This window comes from Dreissena polymorpha, chromosome 8 (assembly GCF_020536995.1).
Source record: "Dreissena polymorpha isolate Duluth1 chromosome 8, UMN_Dpol_1.0, whole genome shotgun sequence".
In the NCBI taxonomy this organism is placed as follows: domain Eukaryota; kingdom Metazoa; phylum Mollusca; class Bivalvia; order Myida; family Dreissenidae; genus Dreissena; species Dreissena polymorpha.
Window position 1 is genome coordinate 42,322,488 of NC_068362.1, and position 19,717 is coordinate 42,342,204.

Below are 19,717 nucleotides of genomic sequence, written 5' to 3' on the forward strand. Positions count from 1 at the left end.
GGGGCCATGCATACAGTACAGCCAAAGCGGCACAAACAAAATCCGCGGCTATGCCACGGCCAGATTATTAGTACGCGGCGGCCGAATCGTGTGTTGATGCGGCGTATTGCCGTGGCACTCGGCATCGATCTTCGCAACGACGCCGAGTCTGTAGTTAAACTCGCGTACTTTCGCGGAGTAAATCCGCCACATACGTACGCGGCGGATCTAGTGAAAAGACATCCACCTACATGTACATACATGTATGTGTAGCGTAGAATTAATTTACGCGCAACTGTTAATGTTTCGTTCGATTATCATTATTAAATTTGTAATCCGAAACACACTTCCGAATTTGATTGCTAATGCGACATTTGGCAAATTCTAGCGTCAAATAAACAGTGCTAAAATATCCTTTGTTTAATAAAAAGCGCGCGAAAATTAGTGGGGAAAAAAAACGCCCCGATTAGACGCTATTTCATCATCTCTATAAATAGTAAAAAATGCCAAAATGTATTTGATACTTAAGGAAATATTGAGAATGTTTGTGTATCGTAAATATTTACCAGCATTTGCTTCAAAACTGGAATATATGGGATTATCGGGTAATTAGTAGCGATATTAACTATATAATATGAACAAAATAAAACGTGTTTATATACGCATATTCAAACAATAGTTATAATATGGTGATAATTAACAAAACAACAAATACGTCGTCACCGTCTTGATTATTGATGTGGCTTCAAGCTGCTAATTTTCTCAGCTTAAATATAATAGCAAATTCAACATGCAATTAATTTATGAATCCACCATATGCAGGAGCCTTGACCACTTTTATGTGCGAAAACATAATTACGTGACCTTGTTTATGTGTAAAATACATACACTAGGGGCGGGAAACAAACTTAATTGGCCAGACACATTAACTATGCTTACATGTATATGCTAATACAATCCGCGCGCAATAAATTTATTATGATTTTAATTATTATTATAATTGTTCTTTCAAAATTTGTTAACTTCATGTTACTTATAATTTTTAAAAGATTTTTTATTTCATGATGCGCATCGACTCGGCATCATGTCGCGGATTGCGGCATGCCTCGGCGGACAGATGCGAAGTTTCGCGGGGAAATCTGACTTGCCGCCGCATACTGACGCGGCTTCAACGACTGACGCAGCATCAACTCGTTTTACCTTGCTGCCGTGGATCGCGAAATACGTTTGTTCCGCTTTGGCTGTACTGTAGTTGAGATTGACCGTATTGTCAAAAGGGAGGTTCAGTATCAATTTGAAGTAAAACGGTGCAGCAATGAATAAGTTAATTTTAAATAACATACATAATAAGTTAAAATCTCTGACCCGCCCGCCCAAACCCCCATAAATTTTGACCCAGGGGTCAGATCAAAATTCCAAATTGTGCAGGGTCGCACATATGCTCATAGCTACCATGTGTGTAAGTTTCAAGGTTCTAGTGCTTATAGTGTAGGAGGACATATTGGCCAGGACGGACAGACAGACGGACGGACAGGCGGACGGTAGAGATAAGCACAACATCCCCATGCTTTTCAAAAAGCGTGGGGATAATGAAAAAAAAACAGAACGAAAATATAGAGGTGCGCAAGCTCCCATGCCTGGTTACTGTACTCGTAAAATTCAGGAATACGTGTTGAGTTATATACAACAGAAAAGTCACGCCGATGGATGGAAGAGTGCAAATCTATATACCCCTGTCTTAAGCCAATGAAAAAAGCGTTCATATATTTTCCATGATTGTTTTTAGCTCGACTATAATATATAAAATATATATAGTGGAGCTATCCTACTCACCCTGGCGTCAGCGTTAGCGTTAGCATCTGCGTTAACGTAAGCGTGCAAATGTTAAAGTTTTTGTACTACCCCAAATATTTTCATTGTGCCTTGACATATTGCTTTCATATTTGGCATACTTGTTAACCATCATGACCCCAACCTATAAACAAGAGCAGACAACTCTATCAAGCATTTTGTCATAATTATGGCCCCTTTTCCACAAAGAATATGCAGCAAATGTTTAAGTTTGCATACTACCCCGAATATTTTCAATGTCCCTTGACATATCGCTTTCATATTTTGCATACTTGTTTACCATCATGACCCCAATCTATAAACAAGAGCAGACAACTCTATCAAGCATTTTGTAATAATTATAGCCCCTTATCCACTTAGAATATGCAGCAAATGTTTAAGTTTTCGTACTACCCGATTTATTTTCATTGTCCCTTGACATATTGCTTTCATATTTTGCATACTTGTTAAGTAACATCACCCCAACTTATAAACAAGAGCAGACCACTGTATCAAGCATTTTACATAATTATTGCCCCTTTTATACTTAGTATATGCATATTATTGATAAATCTATGTTAAAGTTTGCGTACTACCCAAAATATTGCCTATATCCTTCGACATATTGCTTTTATATGTTGCATACTAGTTTACCAACATGACCCCAACCTATAAATAAGAGCAGACCACTGTATCAAGCATTTTTACATAATTATGGCCTCTTTTACACTTAGATAATTGAAAATTTTGCTTAATTTGCCATAACTTCTTTATTTATGATCACATTTTATTATTACTTTGACAAAAAAACACTTACCTAAATACCACAATGGATTCCACCCAAACAATTCCCCACGCCCCTACGCAGAATCCCCAGAATCCCTCCCCCCCCCCCTATTTTTTTTTTAAAACACTGTATTATGTGAATTGGGAATAAGACATCAATTAGGGAATAAATTGTGTTTTATCAAAAGTGCATAAAATGCAGTTTTATATGTTGCATTTATCTAGTCTTACAAATTATAATTAAAACATATACTTGCATATATAATAGCATCATTTAAATTGATTTTACTTCAAAACTGGATTTTTTTATTAATAAAAAAAAAAATCCTCATGAAATGAAACTGTGTCCATGCCGCGCAGCTTCAAAATACACTTTAAATGATACTAATTCAATCACTGTTAATGAAAAAGTCATGGAAAATTTCTTATTAAGCTTAAATTATAGATAATATATTACAAAAATATATGTAGATTATGAAATGAATAGTTTTGTTTGAGAAAATCATCAAAATGATGTCCATTCCCAGTTTGATCTCTTATTCCCAATTCACATAAAACAGTGTTTTAACATCATCCAAAAAATTACCCCACCCCTCATTATACCCCCCTCTCACCCCTACCCCCCCCCCCCCCCCAATTTTTTTTTTAAAACATCATCTAATAAATTACCACACCCCACATTATACCCCCCTCTGGGTATAATTCATTTGAATATGAATATTATTTTCCAACTGTTTTTACTTTAGACATTGGTATGTGTATATTTGTGAAAAATGTGCAATCCACTCTGTTCAATATTAAGTACACGTTACTGTAAAAAAATATTTGTTATATAATCACGAACGTGTTTTGTGAGTTGGAATTCATTTACATTGGGAAATTAACATTTAAATGTGAAAATAGCTCATGAACAGCGATTGGCTCTTGCTTTGCTGCCATTTAACAATTTATTTTTCAAATAATGAGAAAAAAGTATTTCTTTTTTAAATTGTTGTTTTTCTTATTTTGTGTAGGATAAAGTAAGGTGAAAATATTACACATATAGCCCAATATTTAAAAAAATCATTGACTCTAGGCTTGCTTCTTTATGACATTTTAATATCACATATAAATAAACAATAGACCTTTCTCTTGGAGCCTCCTTATAAATATTTTACAATGGCGTCTTTTCTTGTCCATGAATAGATCAAGTGACAACAACAAATGCAAAATAATCACAATAGGTTAAATAACAACAAAACATATTGTGAGATAGTAGACCAGGTTGCAATTGCCATAAGCCGCTCATTACAGGCTATAGTCTTAGATTGTTTATACTAAGACTTAATTAATAAATAGAGGACTTCCTGTACGAATGATTTGCGGGGTTATTTTGCTTTGCATCTGTCCTTTATCAGTTGGTCCATAGACCAATTGTTTCCACATGATATCTAGGGTCGAATGCTTTGACTTACATCCATGCAACATGTTTTATGTTTACATCGAGGAAGATTAAGATGTAAATCCATGTGAAGGTCCATAGGTCAAAGGTCACATAATCTTATATCATGAAATTATAGAGGTGTAGTAGTCAGTTTCAGTACCTGTATTACATATAACAATTGTTGAAGCAGATTATGATAAAACACTGTAGGAATATTGGACATGCTACATTTACCCAGGGTATTACCAGATGAAAATGGATAGTATAACAACGATCGTATAAACTTTAGCTTTATATTATCACTATTTTTCGATCAGATTTGTGTTGTTTTTATGTCCCCCACTTTAGTAGTGGGGACATATTGTTTTTGCCCTGTCTGTTGGTCTGTTGGTTGGTCTGTTGGTTGGTCTGTTGGTCTGTCGGTTGGTTTGCGCCAACTTTAACATATGCAATAACTTTTGCAATATTGAAGATAGCAACTTGATATTTGGCATGCATATGTATCTCATGGAGCTGCACATTTTGAATGGTGAAAGGTCAAGGTCATCCTTCAAGGTCAAAGGTCAAATATATGGGTCAAAATAGCTCATTTTATGTACACTTTTGCAGTATTTCAATATTCAAGATAGCAACTTGATATTTGGCATGCATGTGTATCTCATGGAGCTGCACATTTTGAGTGGTGAAAGGTCAAGGTCATCCTTCAAGGTCAGAGGTCAAATATATGTGGCCCAAATCGCTTATTTTATTAATGCTTTTGCAATATTGAGTGGTGAAAGGTCAAGGTCATCCTAGGTCAAATATATGGGTCAAAATTGTTCATGTAATGTCACTTCTGCAATATTGAAGCTAGCAATTTTATATTTGAAATGCATGTGTATCTCATGGAGCTGCACATTTTGAGCGGTGAAGGGTCAAGGTCATCCTTCAAGGTCAAACGTCATATAGGGGGACATTGTGTTTCACAAACGCATCTTGTTTTTAAATTGGAGAATATGTTTTTGTCAACTACAGGAAGATAAAATAGTAAAAAATGCGATATTTTATTATTATTAATGGAAAAAGGGAGGACATAATAGGATACAAAGAATTTTATGTGTGTTTTTGATAAAGATCAAGTTTATCATGCTCGACTCAAACCATGGTAGCACTCGGCAAGTCTCGTGCTACCATATGGTTCTATGCCTTGCATGATAAACTTGATCTTTATCCAAAACTCACATAATATTCTCTCTATATATTACAGTACTGCCATTATTAAATCTTTTAGTCATTTAATTTGATACCACTTATGACAGGTGTTTGTGAACACTATATTGATTTTAATTGCTGGCTTATTTTAAAATGTTTGAGAATAGATATTAATTATAAGTCATGCCTGCTTTGTGTGGGGTGGGAGAGCATCAATGACCCCAGAGTTGTTTCCCTTTGAGGGAGGACGTGTTATTTTTGGACAGAGCAAAAAAATAAATAAAACATAGTAAAGTGAATATTTTCACTGGATTAAAGTGGTATTTGTGAAAAATGGAAGTTTTCTTGTAACGAAGTAATACGACTTCATTTAAAATTGAAAAACAACTACAATGTAAAAACTTTTTATAGTGCACATGGTCACGCTATGCTTCAAAAGAGGATGTCGCCATATTGAATGTGTACATTTTGACATATGTGTAAACTGACAATAATACACACGCCTGCACAACAAGATCAAAATATGTATACTTCTCAAAAGAAAATAGTAAATGGCGGATAAGCGAAAGCACATTAGTACAAGCGGGAGTGAGTTAGAGTCAAGTATAAGTGAAGTAGTGGTAGAAAAACAAAAGAAGAAAAAAGGTAAAATAGTCGCATCAAAAGGAAAAACGATCCCTGAAACACAGGGTGAAAGTATGGAGAGCCAAATTCAAGATTTGAAAGTCGAACTGAAATTGATGAGCGATAAGTTGACATCGTTTATAGATAAAAACGACTCATTTACAAAGGAATTGGTAACTAAAATAACAACACAGGTTAAAGCAGAAATAGTTAAGCCATTTGAAAAGAGAATTGAAATTCTAGAAGCAAAGTTGTTCGAAAAAGAGCTCGACAGTGACAAATTAAATAGGAAAATTGAAAGCCTTGAAAATGATCTGAAGAAAGCAAAGGAAAGTGAACAACATGACAAAACATGCATAATTAGGGTCATGGAAAAACAATCAGGTAAACTCAACGAGCTTGAGCAGTATGGAAGACGGAATAATATCCGGATAGCAGGGTTAGCCGAAGCGAGCAATACTAACAATAACAATAAAACGACAAGTGAAACGGCAGAAGACACTAGCAAGGCAATAATAAAATTTCTAAATGAGAAGATCGAGGGGCTTAATCTTTGCATAAACGATATTGACATAGCACATCGACTAGGCAAGAGAGATACCAATAGTAAACCAAGAGCAGCAATTGTGAAATTCGTGTCCAGGTACAAGAGAGATCAAGTGATGAAAAATAGAAGGTGCCTGAAAGGTTCTGGCATCTTTCTAAATGACGACCTAACAAAGCTGAACCAAGCTGTTTTGATGTCAATAAAACGTAAACTGAACCAAGAACGAAATGAAACAGCTTGGTCCTGGGAAGGGAAATTGTACGTGAAAACAGCAAGTGGTACAATTACCCAAGTACGATTTGACGAGTACAGCAAATGGACAGGGCCAGAATGGAACACCATACTCAAACAGTTTAACAATTCATAATATGTGTGCACTCTATCTTTCATCGAACAGTATACGCATAAGCGTTTTTCACGAGGAAACGATGCTTGAAACCATGCACTGGTGATTTTTGTTAAAGGGATATGTTGAATCATAATTTTGTCACATTTATAAGACATCAAGCTCTCCTAAAAATAGAAAATAATAGTTAACGAATTATTTGTATATTGACATACAGTAGTTTTTTTGTGTTTTTCAGCTTATAAAAACAAAGTTCGTTTATCAATGCATAAAAGCGTTCGTTAACTGTATTATAAATACATAATTACAGTTTAACTATATGCGTTTGTGTGAATTTTAAATACGATTTTGGATAGCTATGTACAATCTAATGAATTATTTGTATACTGCAAAAGGCTAGTTTTTTTCAATCTATATCAAAAAATAAGTTTTTTTTATTAATGCAAAAAATTATAAAGCGGCAAAAAGGTATTATTTGTAAAATATGTAATAAGATGTTCAAGTAGACCGATTTTATATGAATGCACCTATAACAATTAGAATGATAAAATATATGCATGCATTTTTGTAATATATAGCAAGTGGTCCGAATGCTAATCTAATAGATTTTTTTCGCTTTTTTCGCTCCATTAGATAAGCTGATAATCGGATAGTTATGCAACAGGACTTGTGTTTAATTTGTCAATTAGGATAGCAATCGATACAAACTTTTGATATGCTTATTGTGTCCAAAATAAGGCTAATCTAATGTGTTTTCGCCTTTTTAGCTTCATTAGATTAACCGATTATTGGATAATATTGTGACAAGTAAACGTCCTAAAAATCAATTATAGATACATAATTGTAGTGATGCTATATACATTTGGTATCCTTGATTAACTCTTTTCAAGGTAACCACTTACATGTAGAAAAACGTTATCATCTTGGATGTAGTTGCATGAAGACACAATCATATTGTTCAGCGATGCATAATGTATTGATACAGACAGTCCAGGCGTGGATAAATTTTATCAAATTGTAAAACATCAAAATTGCAAAAGAATACATTCTAGATCACCCTCGAAGTTATAGTGTGTCTTTTATTTAGTGGTGATAATGATTTTGACCATAATGTTGTTGTTTTTCTTGGTGTTATTGTACTGTATACGAATATATATGTGTTTAGTTTTTGTAAGACAAACAAATTTACTCTCACAAGTGCAAACGCACGCACGCACACACGCACGCACACACGCACGCACGCGCGCACGCACGCACACACACACACACACACACGCACTAAGACACACACACACACACACACGCACGCACGCACGCACGCACGCACGCACACACACACACACGCGCACACGCACACACACCCTCACACACACACACACACACACACACACACAATCACTCCGATTGATTAGCTAATTATCCGATATTTATGCTACAGGATACGTGTTTAACTTGTTGAATAGTATGCATTTACTATAGATCTAATGCAGATTTGTACCAAGTTGTTAAAAATGTAAACAGATAAATGATAAGATGGCAAAAGATTAAACTGGTAGTATGCTATTTGTACCCAAAATAAGACTAGTCCAATGTGTTATTAATCATTTAAACTGCATAAGATTAACCGATTATCGGATATTATTGCAAACTTTCTATAAATCAATTATAGATAATATTTATAGTTTCGTTACATATATTTAAGTGAATTTAACTACGATTTGTTGACATCTTTGATTAACTTAATCTTTTAAAGTAACCACTAACATATGGCAAAACGATATCATCTTGGATGCAGTTGCATGAAGACACAGTTATAGTGTTCAACGGGGCATAATAATTGATACATACGGTTCTTACGTGGAGAACTTTTACCAAATTGTGAAGCCTCAAAATTGAAAAAGAATGTATCCTAGATTACCCCCGATGCTATCGTTTTTTTCAGTGGTGATAATGATTTTGATCATAGTGTTGTTGTTTTTCTTGGTGTTATTGTACTGTATACGAACATGTATGTAATTAGTCTTCTTTAGAGAAAAACAAATCGGCTCGCACAAGTGCAAATACAAACCCACACGCGCACACACGCACGCGCATACACGCACGCACGCACGCGCATACACCAAACACACACACATTCACACACAATACCGCGTGCGCACACGCACGAACGAATGCACGTACGCTTTTCTGGAATTTTTATGCGTTTGCATCCATAGATAGACATCCATATAAGTTGAGCTTAATGACTTATAGAAAAGAAAAAATGACAAAAGTAACAAACCACGCAAAAGAAATAAAACACTCACATTGAACATGAAGTATATATGTGTATGTGTATATATGTATATGTATATATATACATTTTTACACTCATGAGCTAATTATATTCCTTTTTTTATAAATATTTCATTTATACAAAAACTAACGACCACGCACTATTTTTTTATTATACATGTTATTCATGTCTTTAAACTCGTTTTTAACACAACTCTCTCATCTTAATAGGCAAGATCCATTATACATTATCCATTATTTCTTTTTACTTCTTCTTTCTATGGAATATTCATCTGTTTGTATCCCTAATTTTTGTTTTCTATTTTTGCTCGTATGTGTAAACATCTTATGTCTTATAATAGAGACTAACTGGATATGTTTAAAAAAAGAAACTAACTGGACAAGCACACACAAACTATCATTAACATCACCCTCCACCTTTTTAAATGATTAAATTATGTACTTTAAATGCTAAAGGGCTAAACAACAAAGACAAACGCATTAAAATCTTCAAATGGTTAGACGACAAAAAATATAGTATATGCCTATTACAAGAAAGTCACTTGACACATACTTTAGCACAAACCTTAAAAGATGAATGGGACGGAGAAATTTATCTCAGTGGAGAACATACAAATAAACAAGGCATTGCCTTTCTGATAAAAAATAATATAGGTGTCACAGTCGATAACTTTAAGGAAATAATAATTGGCAGACAAGCAAGTATAGATATCAAAATACACGAAACACAAATAACATTAATCAACGTCTACGGCCCTAACATAGACGATTCCACATTTTACGAAACATTACAATCCTTTATAATCAATAACCAAGATAAAAATATTATAATCGGTGGTGATTTCAATACTGTCCTGAACCCATTATTAGATAAAAAGAATGGAAACCTTTATACTCATACTAAAAATAGAAACATTTTAAACAACATAATTGAAAACTACAATATGATAGATATCTGGCGTACAATATACCCAAACGAAAGCAAATTCACCTGGCACTCAAACACAAAACCAACAATATTTTGTAGATTAGACTATTTTTTAATATCTGAATCACTTTGCAACATAATTGACACATGTAACATAAAACCAGGGTTTATGACTGACCACTCTCTAGTTGAACTTAAACTGCACAATATACAACCTGAAAGAGGCCCAGGATACTTTAAAATTAACAACAGCATCTTATTAGATACACAATATCAAACACAAATAAAACAGGAAATATTAAATACAGTTCAAAATAATAAAGATGCAAACCCAAACACCTTATGGGAAGTAATTAAAGGAAATATACGTAACACAACAATTAGATACACATCATTTAAACAAAAAGAAACACACAAACTTGAAAATGAAACCATCAAAACCATTGAAACACTTGAAAAACAATTGCATCAAACAAACACAAATGATACCACCGACATTGAAAATGAAATAACTTTAAAAAAGCAAATATTAGATGGAATTTATCATACACATCTCAATGGAATAATACTAAGAGCGCGTGCACAGCATGTTGAACACAATGAAAAAAATACAAAATATTTCGCAAACATTGAAAAACGTAGAAGTGAACAAAAAACTGTACACAAATTAGTAGTCAATGGCAAAGATATAACAAACAGAACTCAAATACTAGAAGAACAACGTTTATTTTTCGAAACCCTCTATAAACGAAAAAATGTTGAAAATAACACCCTTTTTAAAAATACACATCACGCTTTAAACCAGGAGGAAAAACAATTGTGCGACGGATTGCTTAATGAATATGAATGTGGATTAGCTCTAAAAGAAATGCAAAATAACAAAAGCCCAGGATCTGATGGCATCACAATCGAATTTTATAAAATATTCTGGAATGATATAAAAGCACATCTAATTAATTCACTTAACTATTCATTTAACAACGAAAACTTAACTACGCTACAAAAACAAGGTATTATATCACTTATTCCAAAACCCGGAAAAAACTTAGAATCCTTAGCAAACTGGCGCCCGATTAGTTTACTAAACAATGATTATAAAATTGCAACTAAAAGTATAGCAAACAAAATAAAAAAAATATTACCATCAATCATTTCAAAATCTCAATCTGGTTTCATAAAAGGACGTTACATTGGTGAAAACGTTCGTCTTATCCAAGAATGCATAAACTATTTCAACAATTCAAATAATCCTGGTCTAATATTCTTTGCAGACTTTGAAAAGGCATTCGATTCGCTTGATCATTCATTTATGTTCTCTTGCTTAGAAAATATGAACTTTGGTGAAAGTCTCATTCAATGGGTCAAACTGTTCTATACCGATATTAACAGTATAATTATTAATAATGGCTTCTTTTCGAACAGTTTTAACATCGAACGAGGGGTTCGACAAGGATGTCCACTCTCATCATCGCTATTTATTATTTGCATCGAGTATCTATCACATCACATCCAATCAAATAAACACATAAAAGGCATATCACTAGAACCTGACGAAGAAATCAAACAATCCCTATTTGCTGACGATGCAACTTATTTTTTAAATGACAATTACGATTCTTTCCATAACCTAATAGAGTCGCTAACCCTTTACGGAATGACATCGGGTCTTAAACTAAACAAAAGTAAATGTACTGTGCTTCGAGTAGGTAAATTAAAACAAAGTAATGTTCAATATAAAAAAGAAATGAAATTTAATTGGACATCCGATGAAGCCACAACGTTAGGAATTACTTTCACAAATAATGAAAAGGATACAGTTCTTAAAAACATACTACCTAAATTACAGAATTTTAAAAACTGCTTAAAATCATGGCATCATCGTAAACTTACACTAATCGGAAAAAACACAGTATTGAAAACGTTTGCACTTCCTAAATTGATATATGTTTTAACAGTCCTCCCAAATCCACCAAATAATGTTATTAACGATATAAAATCAGCAATATTTAACTTCATATGGGACGGTAAACCTGATAAAATAAAAAGAACTCAGTTAATTCAATCTGTAGAAAATGGAGGTATTCAATTAACGAACATTGACTCATTCTTGAATGCAATCAAATGCAGCTGGGTTAAAAGATACCTAGATAATACCAATACGAGTAAATGGAAATTATTCTACCAGAAAATCCTAAAAAAATATGGTGACTCCTTAATCTTTGAATGTAACATCAGCAATACTATCTTACATGACATTGCAAACGAAAACATATTTCTATCTGATGTTCTATCAGCGTGGAGTGATGTCACTCATAACTTAGAAACCCAAACTAGCAGTAAAACAATTCTATGGAACAATAAAGACATAACTTCAAACAATAAGACGCTTTTCTATAAAGACTGGTTTGAACAAAGCATTAAATATGTCGACCAATTATATGACTACAGAATTAAGGATTTCTACTCTTTTGATAATATATGCTACATATACGGAATACCTTCAAATAATTTTCTGAAGTACTACACACTAATCAAAAGTATACCCATACATATTAAATCTGAAATCAATACAAATAATACACCATGTACTCAAACAACATTTGTAGAAAACATACTTGGAAGAAAAAACAAAACAAATAAAATATTTTACACACTACAAATTAAAAACCCTACAGAAAACTCCAAAATCCAAAATAAATGGCAAGTCCTTTTTGAAGAAAATGAACTTAATTGGAAACACATATTTACCATGCCATATAAAGCAACTATTGAAAGCACACTGAGAAATTTTCAATATAAATACATCCATAGAATTATAGCTACAAATAAATATCTCTTTAAATGCAAATTATCTAACTCAAATCTGTGTGACTTCTGCTTTGAAAACATTGAAACTATAGAACATCTTTTTTGGGAGTGCAAACACATCCAGCCTATTTGGAATCAATTAATATCTTTTCTTGAACAACAACAACTTAACGTTAAACTATCTTTCTTAAATGTAAGTTTCGGAATTAACTCATTGAAATCAATAGACTGTAATAATATTGTGAATTTTATGGTTATATTGATGAAATATTTTATCTTAAACATGAAGTACAAAAAACAAGTACCAAATTTTAATTGCTTTGTCCATAGTCTTAAACTAAAAATCCAGATTGAGAAAGAAATAGCCCTCAGTAATGACACATTACAAATCTTTGAACAAAAATGGAATCGGATTAAATTCTCATAATGTTTTGTCCACTTATATACATTTTACCCTAATGTTAGTTTATCTCTCTAAAATAGTTTTGTTTATTTTTTTTTTTTAATTTTTATTTTTTAATCTGACAAGATCATTGTGAATATAAAACAAAAAACACAAGTCCAGTATGCTTTCTTCCGACTTTATACAACTCATCATTTTTCATAACTATTACTCTGTTGTGCTTTTCTTTTCTCTCTAAAAAAAAAATATATATATATTAGCATATCTTGTAAAACATGTCTGAACTTTATTGCTTTGTATATCACTATATTGTATGATCATATACATGTTTACATTGTATGTATGATATTGAATAAAAAAAAAAAAAAAAATCAATGATCTTTTCTTGCATGTGTTTAATGGATAGTGTGGTCAAGGTTTGCAATATTAAAAGTGAAAACAATGTAAACAACTAAAAATGTGTTCTTACTATTGAAAGAAATATGATTGTTTGGTTAAATGGACATAACTCTTCTATGTTAAAAGAAATTTCACATGGTGGGTAATACTTTTAGAATATTTCATCCCACTATCAGCTGTACTCTTTGAGTAAATCACAACACAATTTTATATGTGATTTATTTACTAAACAGTGGCCATAACTCTGGGTATGTTGAAAAAAGGCATACCAAAATTTGCAGGTCCTCAAAATTACACTATGATAACTATTTATGCAAAGTGTCAGTCCTCTAGTAGCAATATTGTTTGTGTGTTTATGTTCACTAGACACACATTTTAAAATTCATTTTTTTATAATGATTAAATTATTTCTACAATCATAATGAAAAAAACAGAATCAAAATAAAGAGGTGCACAAGTTCACATGCCTGTTTACTGTACTCGTTAAGTTGCAGGAATACATGTTGAGTTATATACGACTGAAAGTCACGCGGATGGAAGGACAGGGAAAAGGGCAAATCTGTATACTCTCATATTAAGCCTAAGAAAAGAGTTCTTTTTTCATGTTTGTTTTATTTTAAACTGTATACTTGTTTGAAGTATTACATAATATCGCTTACTTATTCCTAGGTATGTTTATGACATTGTATTATTTGGTCATTTCAGCCAGTGCAGTAAAGTGACTCCAATACATGAGCTGACAAACACGCAGCCCACAGACCTACAGGGACTGTCAGTTGAGCTCGAAACTGTTCTGGGTGAAATCAAAAGCCTTCAGATCAGTCAGGAGGCCAGCGTTGAGTCATTGCAGAAAACATACAAGGAACATAGGGCAGATATGATCGAACAAATGCGTGGCAATGTAAACACTAATTTGGATAAGTGTGGTTATAATTATGTGGGCACATCGGGAAAAATTGAGCAATATTTAGAAGATGACATGTGTAGGAGTGTTCTTTCTATCTTGAATGAATTTGACAATATTACTTTGAAGGAACTAAATGAGATGAAAGATGAAGTTATAAGCATTAAAGGGTCAGTTACAAGTTCTATTCATAAATGCACCAGTCTTCACAGTGACTTGTTACAATTACTTGAAATCGTTCAGAAAATTGGAGATAATAAGGAGCTCTGTCTTATAGCCAGCATAAAATGTAAACATATCATACAGCAGGCATTGACTCTGCTTGGAAATTCAGGCAAGGTGTTTAAGGTCCAGGGGAAGTCTGAGCACAATGTGAGAATAACAAGTGATTCAAACACATGCTGGATCCCAGCTATATGTGCTCTCCCAGATGGGCAGGTCCTGGTTGCAGACTACAATAATAATAAAGTCAAGCTGCTGAACCAGCAGTACCAGGTGGTGAGTCACTGGGATGTGAATGCTAGGTCATTTGACATTTGTTTGATCACACCACGTGAGGTTGCAGTGGCTGTGAGTAATGGCATCATACATGCGGTCCAGTTTATCACTGTCAACCAGGGAAAGCTTGTTTCTGGCAGGAAGTTTCAGTTACAACATGAATGTAGAGGTATTGGCCATCACCAAGGAGACCTTTTTGTCACCTCTGGTCAAGAACTGTACAAATACACACTGAGTGGCAAACTGATCTGCAGACTCTATGAAGATAGGTCATTAAAATATACAGGTAAGAATCATGGTGAATCCATCCTGATAACATTTGTATTATGTACAGGGATTTGTCTAGCCATTGTGGGAAAAGGAGTCTAGTCATATTTTGTTATAAGCTCGGTTGTTTTTAGAGAAAACCCGAGGTATTGTCATAACCAACTCATTGTCCTTCGTAGGCGTCGTACTAAAACTTTAACATTGGCTCTAAAATCAAAGTGCTTCCACCTACAACTTTGAAACTTCATACGTAGATGCACCTTGATGAGTTCTACACGCCACACCCATTTTTGGGTCACTAGGTCAAAGGTCAAGTTCATTGTGACCTCTTATATAAAACTTTAACATAGGCTCTAAAATCAAAGTGCTTCCACCTACAAATTTGAAACTTCATATGTAGATGCATCTTGATGAATTCTACACGCCACACCCATTTTGGGGTCACTAGGTCAAAGGTCAAGGTCACTGTGACCTCTAATATAAAACTTCAACATAAACCTTAACATTCGCTCTTAAATCAAAGTGCTTCCACCTACAACTTTGAAACTTCAAATGTACATGCACCTTGATGATTTCTACATGCCACACCCATTTTTGGGTCACTAGGTCAAAGGTCACTGTGACCTTTAATATAAACTTTAATATAGGCTCTAAAATCAAGGTGCTGTTACCTACAACTTTAAAACTTCATATCAGTGATTTTCCTCCTTTATAAAGTACCGGTAAACGGCACTTTACCAATTACGAAAAAAATACAAATTTCCCAATTGCTGTCCTTAAATTCCCAATTTAAGGTAAAAAAAAAAAAAAAAAATTTTTTAAGCAACATTTAGTTAGTTTCCCTTTGCAGCTCTATAGCTTGAACCTAGGTTTATATAATATTGACAGCTTGAAAACACTTGGTTATCAATTTTAAAGTATTTGGGAGCAAAAAAACAAATACACCAATTTCCCAATTTGAGGTTTTCACGACTCGATTTTCCCCAATTTTGAGGTTTTCACGACTTGATTGTTCCCAATTGGACCGGTACGGGTACTTTTCCCAATTGGACATGGATAATCGCTGCATATGTAGATGAACCTTGATGAGTTCTACATGCTACACCAAATGTTGGGTCACTAGGTCAAAGGTCAAGGTCACTGTGACCTCTAAAAAACAATCTGACAAGCTTTTGCAGCCGAGCGTTGGCACCTGTTATGCTGTGCTCTTGTTTTAAATCCATACAATGACGAATTTGGAAATTTTTATCGACTTAATGAACCGAATTGGGATTTATTTTTTTTATCAACAAATAATGACCCATAAGGCCTTTAACTTGTGTTTTTTTAAATCATATAAATTATAGTTATATACTTTGTGAGATGAAAATAAAATAAAATTCAGATGTCATAGCAGAAAGCCCGCTGATGTATTATAAAATATTTGTTCTATAATTCATATGTGCCCTTGAATACTACAGTACATTGTAGCCAAAACAAGATTCAGAAATATTGATTTATAAATATGAGTAATGAAGTATTTTGACTGTCACTACATGGCATGTCAATAAATAGAAACTGTGTTCCTGGAAGTGAGACCAAGTCATAATTTTGTGGTTTTTAAACGATTGTACATGTACAATATGTTTGATAAATTGAATAATATCATAACACCATATAACATAGGTACTCTTGTGGTTGTATTCTTTTATGAAGTGTTCAAATGTATGTATTAATTTCATTGTAATTATAGTAGTATGTTCATTTAAACATTTTGTTGTTAAAATTGGTTTTGTAACTAACTTGCTAGAAAAGTGTCAATAACTGTTGTTTTGAATATTATTTTTCTTGTTATAAACACTTGAAAAACACAAATAACGTTGTAACACGGCACATGAATTATGTCTGCTACGGTCGATTTCACTAATTTCAGTACATAGTTATCACATGTATACATGTGTGGGAAATCTATTCATGCTGCACATAGTAACATGGTATAAACATGTTGATTGAACTGTGCAATTGTTTCTGTATGTATTATTGTTTCCATCTACGTAACTGTTTTGCTTCAATTCATATCTAACTCACCAGTCGCATTTAAACATGTCAAACGTTAACACAATAGCTCTGCTACTGAAGTTTATTGTCACGCTTAACTATTGAATCATTGAAATGTATGCATATATTTTAGATGTGTAAAGGCCTCTTTATAGCAACATATGCGTAATACAATATCACTGCAGTATGTTTAATAAGATTATTTAACATTTACAGTAATTCAATATCTTGATGTTACTCTGTTTTGCAGTATACAAGTGTGCTGTGAGTCCCACAGGAGACAAGCTGTACATCACCAGCAGGGACCAGAACAAGCTTCTCACCCTGGCCAGGGATGGCACACTCCTGGCTACATTCACAGACCCAGCACTAGAGTGGCCACGTGGTCTACATGTGACCCCTGCAGGCCAGGTGCTGGTCTGTGGACACTGGCCCCACACTGTACTACAGGTGGGCTGGGAGGGAGAGAGTAAGCTGGCTACGCTGGCTACTCGGGAGGATGGAGTGTGGGGGCCACGGTCAGTCTGCTACAGCAGCACCACATCATCCATCATTGTGGGACAGTGTGACGACAACATCCTGGTGTTCAGAGTGGAATAGTGTGTACATGTATGTATTAGTAGTTGTAATTAGTGATGAATATTTCAATGACAATGTGTTAATTGTTTAGCATACGAACATAGAAGTGTGTGATGTTACAATACAACATTAGTGTGTAGTTAAAGATACTAATAATTTATGTGCACATATCGTTATCTGATTATACAATGTGAGGGTTTTTGTTGGAACATATAAGATGTAATGCATATTATGTTATGTTGTCATAACGTTTGTGTCATTATGGTCCTAACATTTAGTTCTTGTAAACTTTGCATGAAAAATCAAAGCATTTTAACTGAAAATTTAATATTTCTACATATATGCACATGTACATAGCAACTGAGGCTATTTTTAGACTTTCATTTCTATAAACACCATGCCATGTAAGAAATGTATATGGATGAATACTTTTTTAATAAAATATGAAATTGTTTAAGTTATCTTTGGAGGAGTATATATTGATATTTTACGCAACGTTTACAGAAAGGTTACACTTGATGTGAGATTTATTAATTTGCCATACTTTATGATGTTGAAGATGTCTTATTGATTGTTATTAAATTTATATCAGTGTGTGTGAGTCCTAAATATACATACAAGAAATACATCAAGCTATTCATCTGCTTTAGTTGCTGCTGGGTCGGGACAACGATGCTGAGGATGTGGGGGACAAGCATGACGCAGAAGGTAAAAGAGACGCTTTGTCAGGCCTTTTCTTGGCCACTTTGGGAAAAAATGCAATTTTGGGATTTTGAATTTGTTTGGTGCTTAAAGTCCATTGATTTGGGAAAAACACAGTTAATATAAGTATTAATAATACTTCAAATGATAGGAATTAAATCCTATTATAATAGTTATAAACTTTGTTAGATCTAATTGAAACATAATTAAGATATAATTTTCATAAGGAACAGCATATAACACGCTTTGGGTATGGGTCCGTTTAACAGACCTATAAATACTCAAGGAAAAGACCCGCTTGTGTATTTCCTGTTTATTAAGATGAGGTGGAAAAGAATGGTATGAATTTGCATAAAGTAAAATATTCTTTTAAATTGTTTGTTTTTTGTAAAATCATATATATTCGTTCACATGTTATTTCGTGGTTAAAAAAATACTTTCATGGACGTGGTAGTTAATGCTTGATTTTCTTAGTTTGGAAACAATAAATTTGTAATTTGTGTCAGTTATTATCCCCCGCCAGAGGCGGAGGGATATTGTTTTGGCGTTGTCCGTCCGTCCAGCTGTCCGGCCATCCGTCCGTCCGTCCGGCACTTTTGTGTCCGGAGCCATATCTTGGAAGTGCTTTGGCAGATTTCATTGAAACTTTGTATGAGTATATATAAGCATAAGAGGATGATGCACGCCAAATGGCATTGTACACCATCTGTTAAAAACAGAGTTATGGCCCTTTGTATCTTGAAAAAATGCTTTTTACTATAGGCACTTTTGTGTCCGGAGCCATATCTTGGAAGTACTTTGGCGGATTTCATTGAAACTTGGTATGAATATATATATGCATAAGAGGATGATGCACGCCAAATGGCATTGTACACCATCTGTTAAAAACAGAGTTATGGCACTTTGTATCTTGAAAAAAATGCTTTTTACTATAGGCACTTTTGTGTCCGGAGCCATATCTTGGAAGTGCTTTGGCGGATTTCATTGAAACTTGGTATGAGTATATATATGCATTAGAGGATGGTGCACGCCAAATGGCATTGTATACCATCTGTTAAAAACAGAGTTATGGCCCTTTGTATCTTGAAAAAATGCTTTTTTGAGTGTCAAATATAACACTTTTGTGTCCAGAAGCATATTAGCAGGGGATATCAATTCAACGAATTTGCTT

The 19,717-nt window shown here is 33.8% G+C and overlaps 1 protein-coding gene across 3 annotated transcripts in view; it reads left to right on the forward strand.

Annotated features, from left to right (window-relative positions):
- Nucleotides 1-19,717, forward strand: part of LOC127841687 (uncharacterized) — a 45,194-nt gene that overhangs the window by 18,079 nt on the left and 7,398 nt on the right. For all 3 annotated transcript variants that reach the window (XM_052370748.1, XM_052370747.1, XM_052370746.1), the window contains exons 2-4: nucleotides 14,265-15,247; nucleotides 17,516-17,874; nucleotides 18,495-18,552. In XM_052370748.1, coding sequence (XP_052226708.1) covers nucleotides 14,265-15,247; nucleotides 17,516-17,865 — 1,333 coding nt within the window. In that variant the 3' untranslated portion in view covers nucleotides 17,866-17,874; nucleotides 18,495-18,552. The remainder of the gene's footprint in view (nucleotides 1-14,264; nucleotides 15,248-17,515; nucleotides 17,875-18,494; nucleotides 18,553-19,717) is intronic.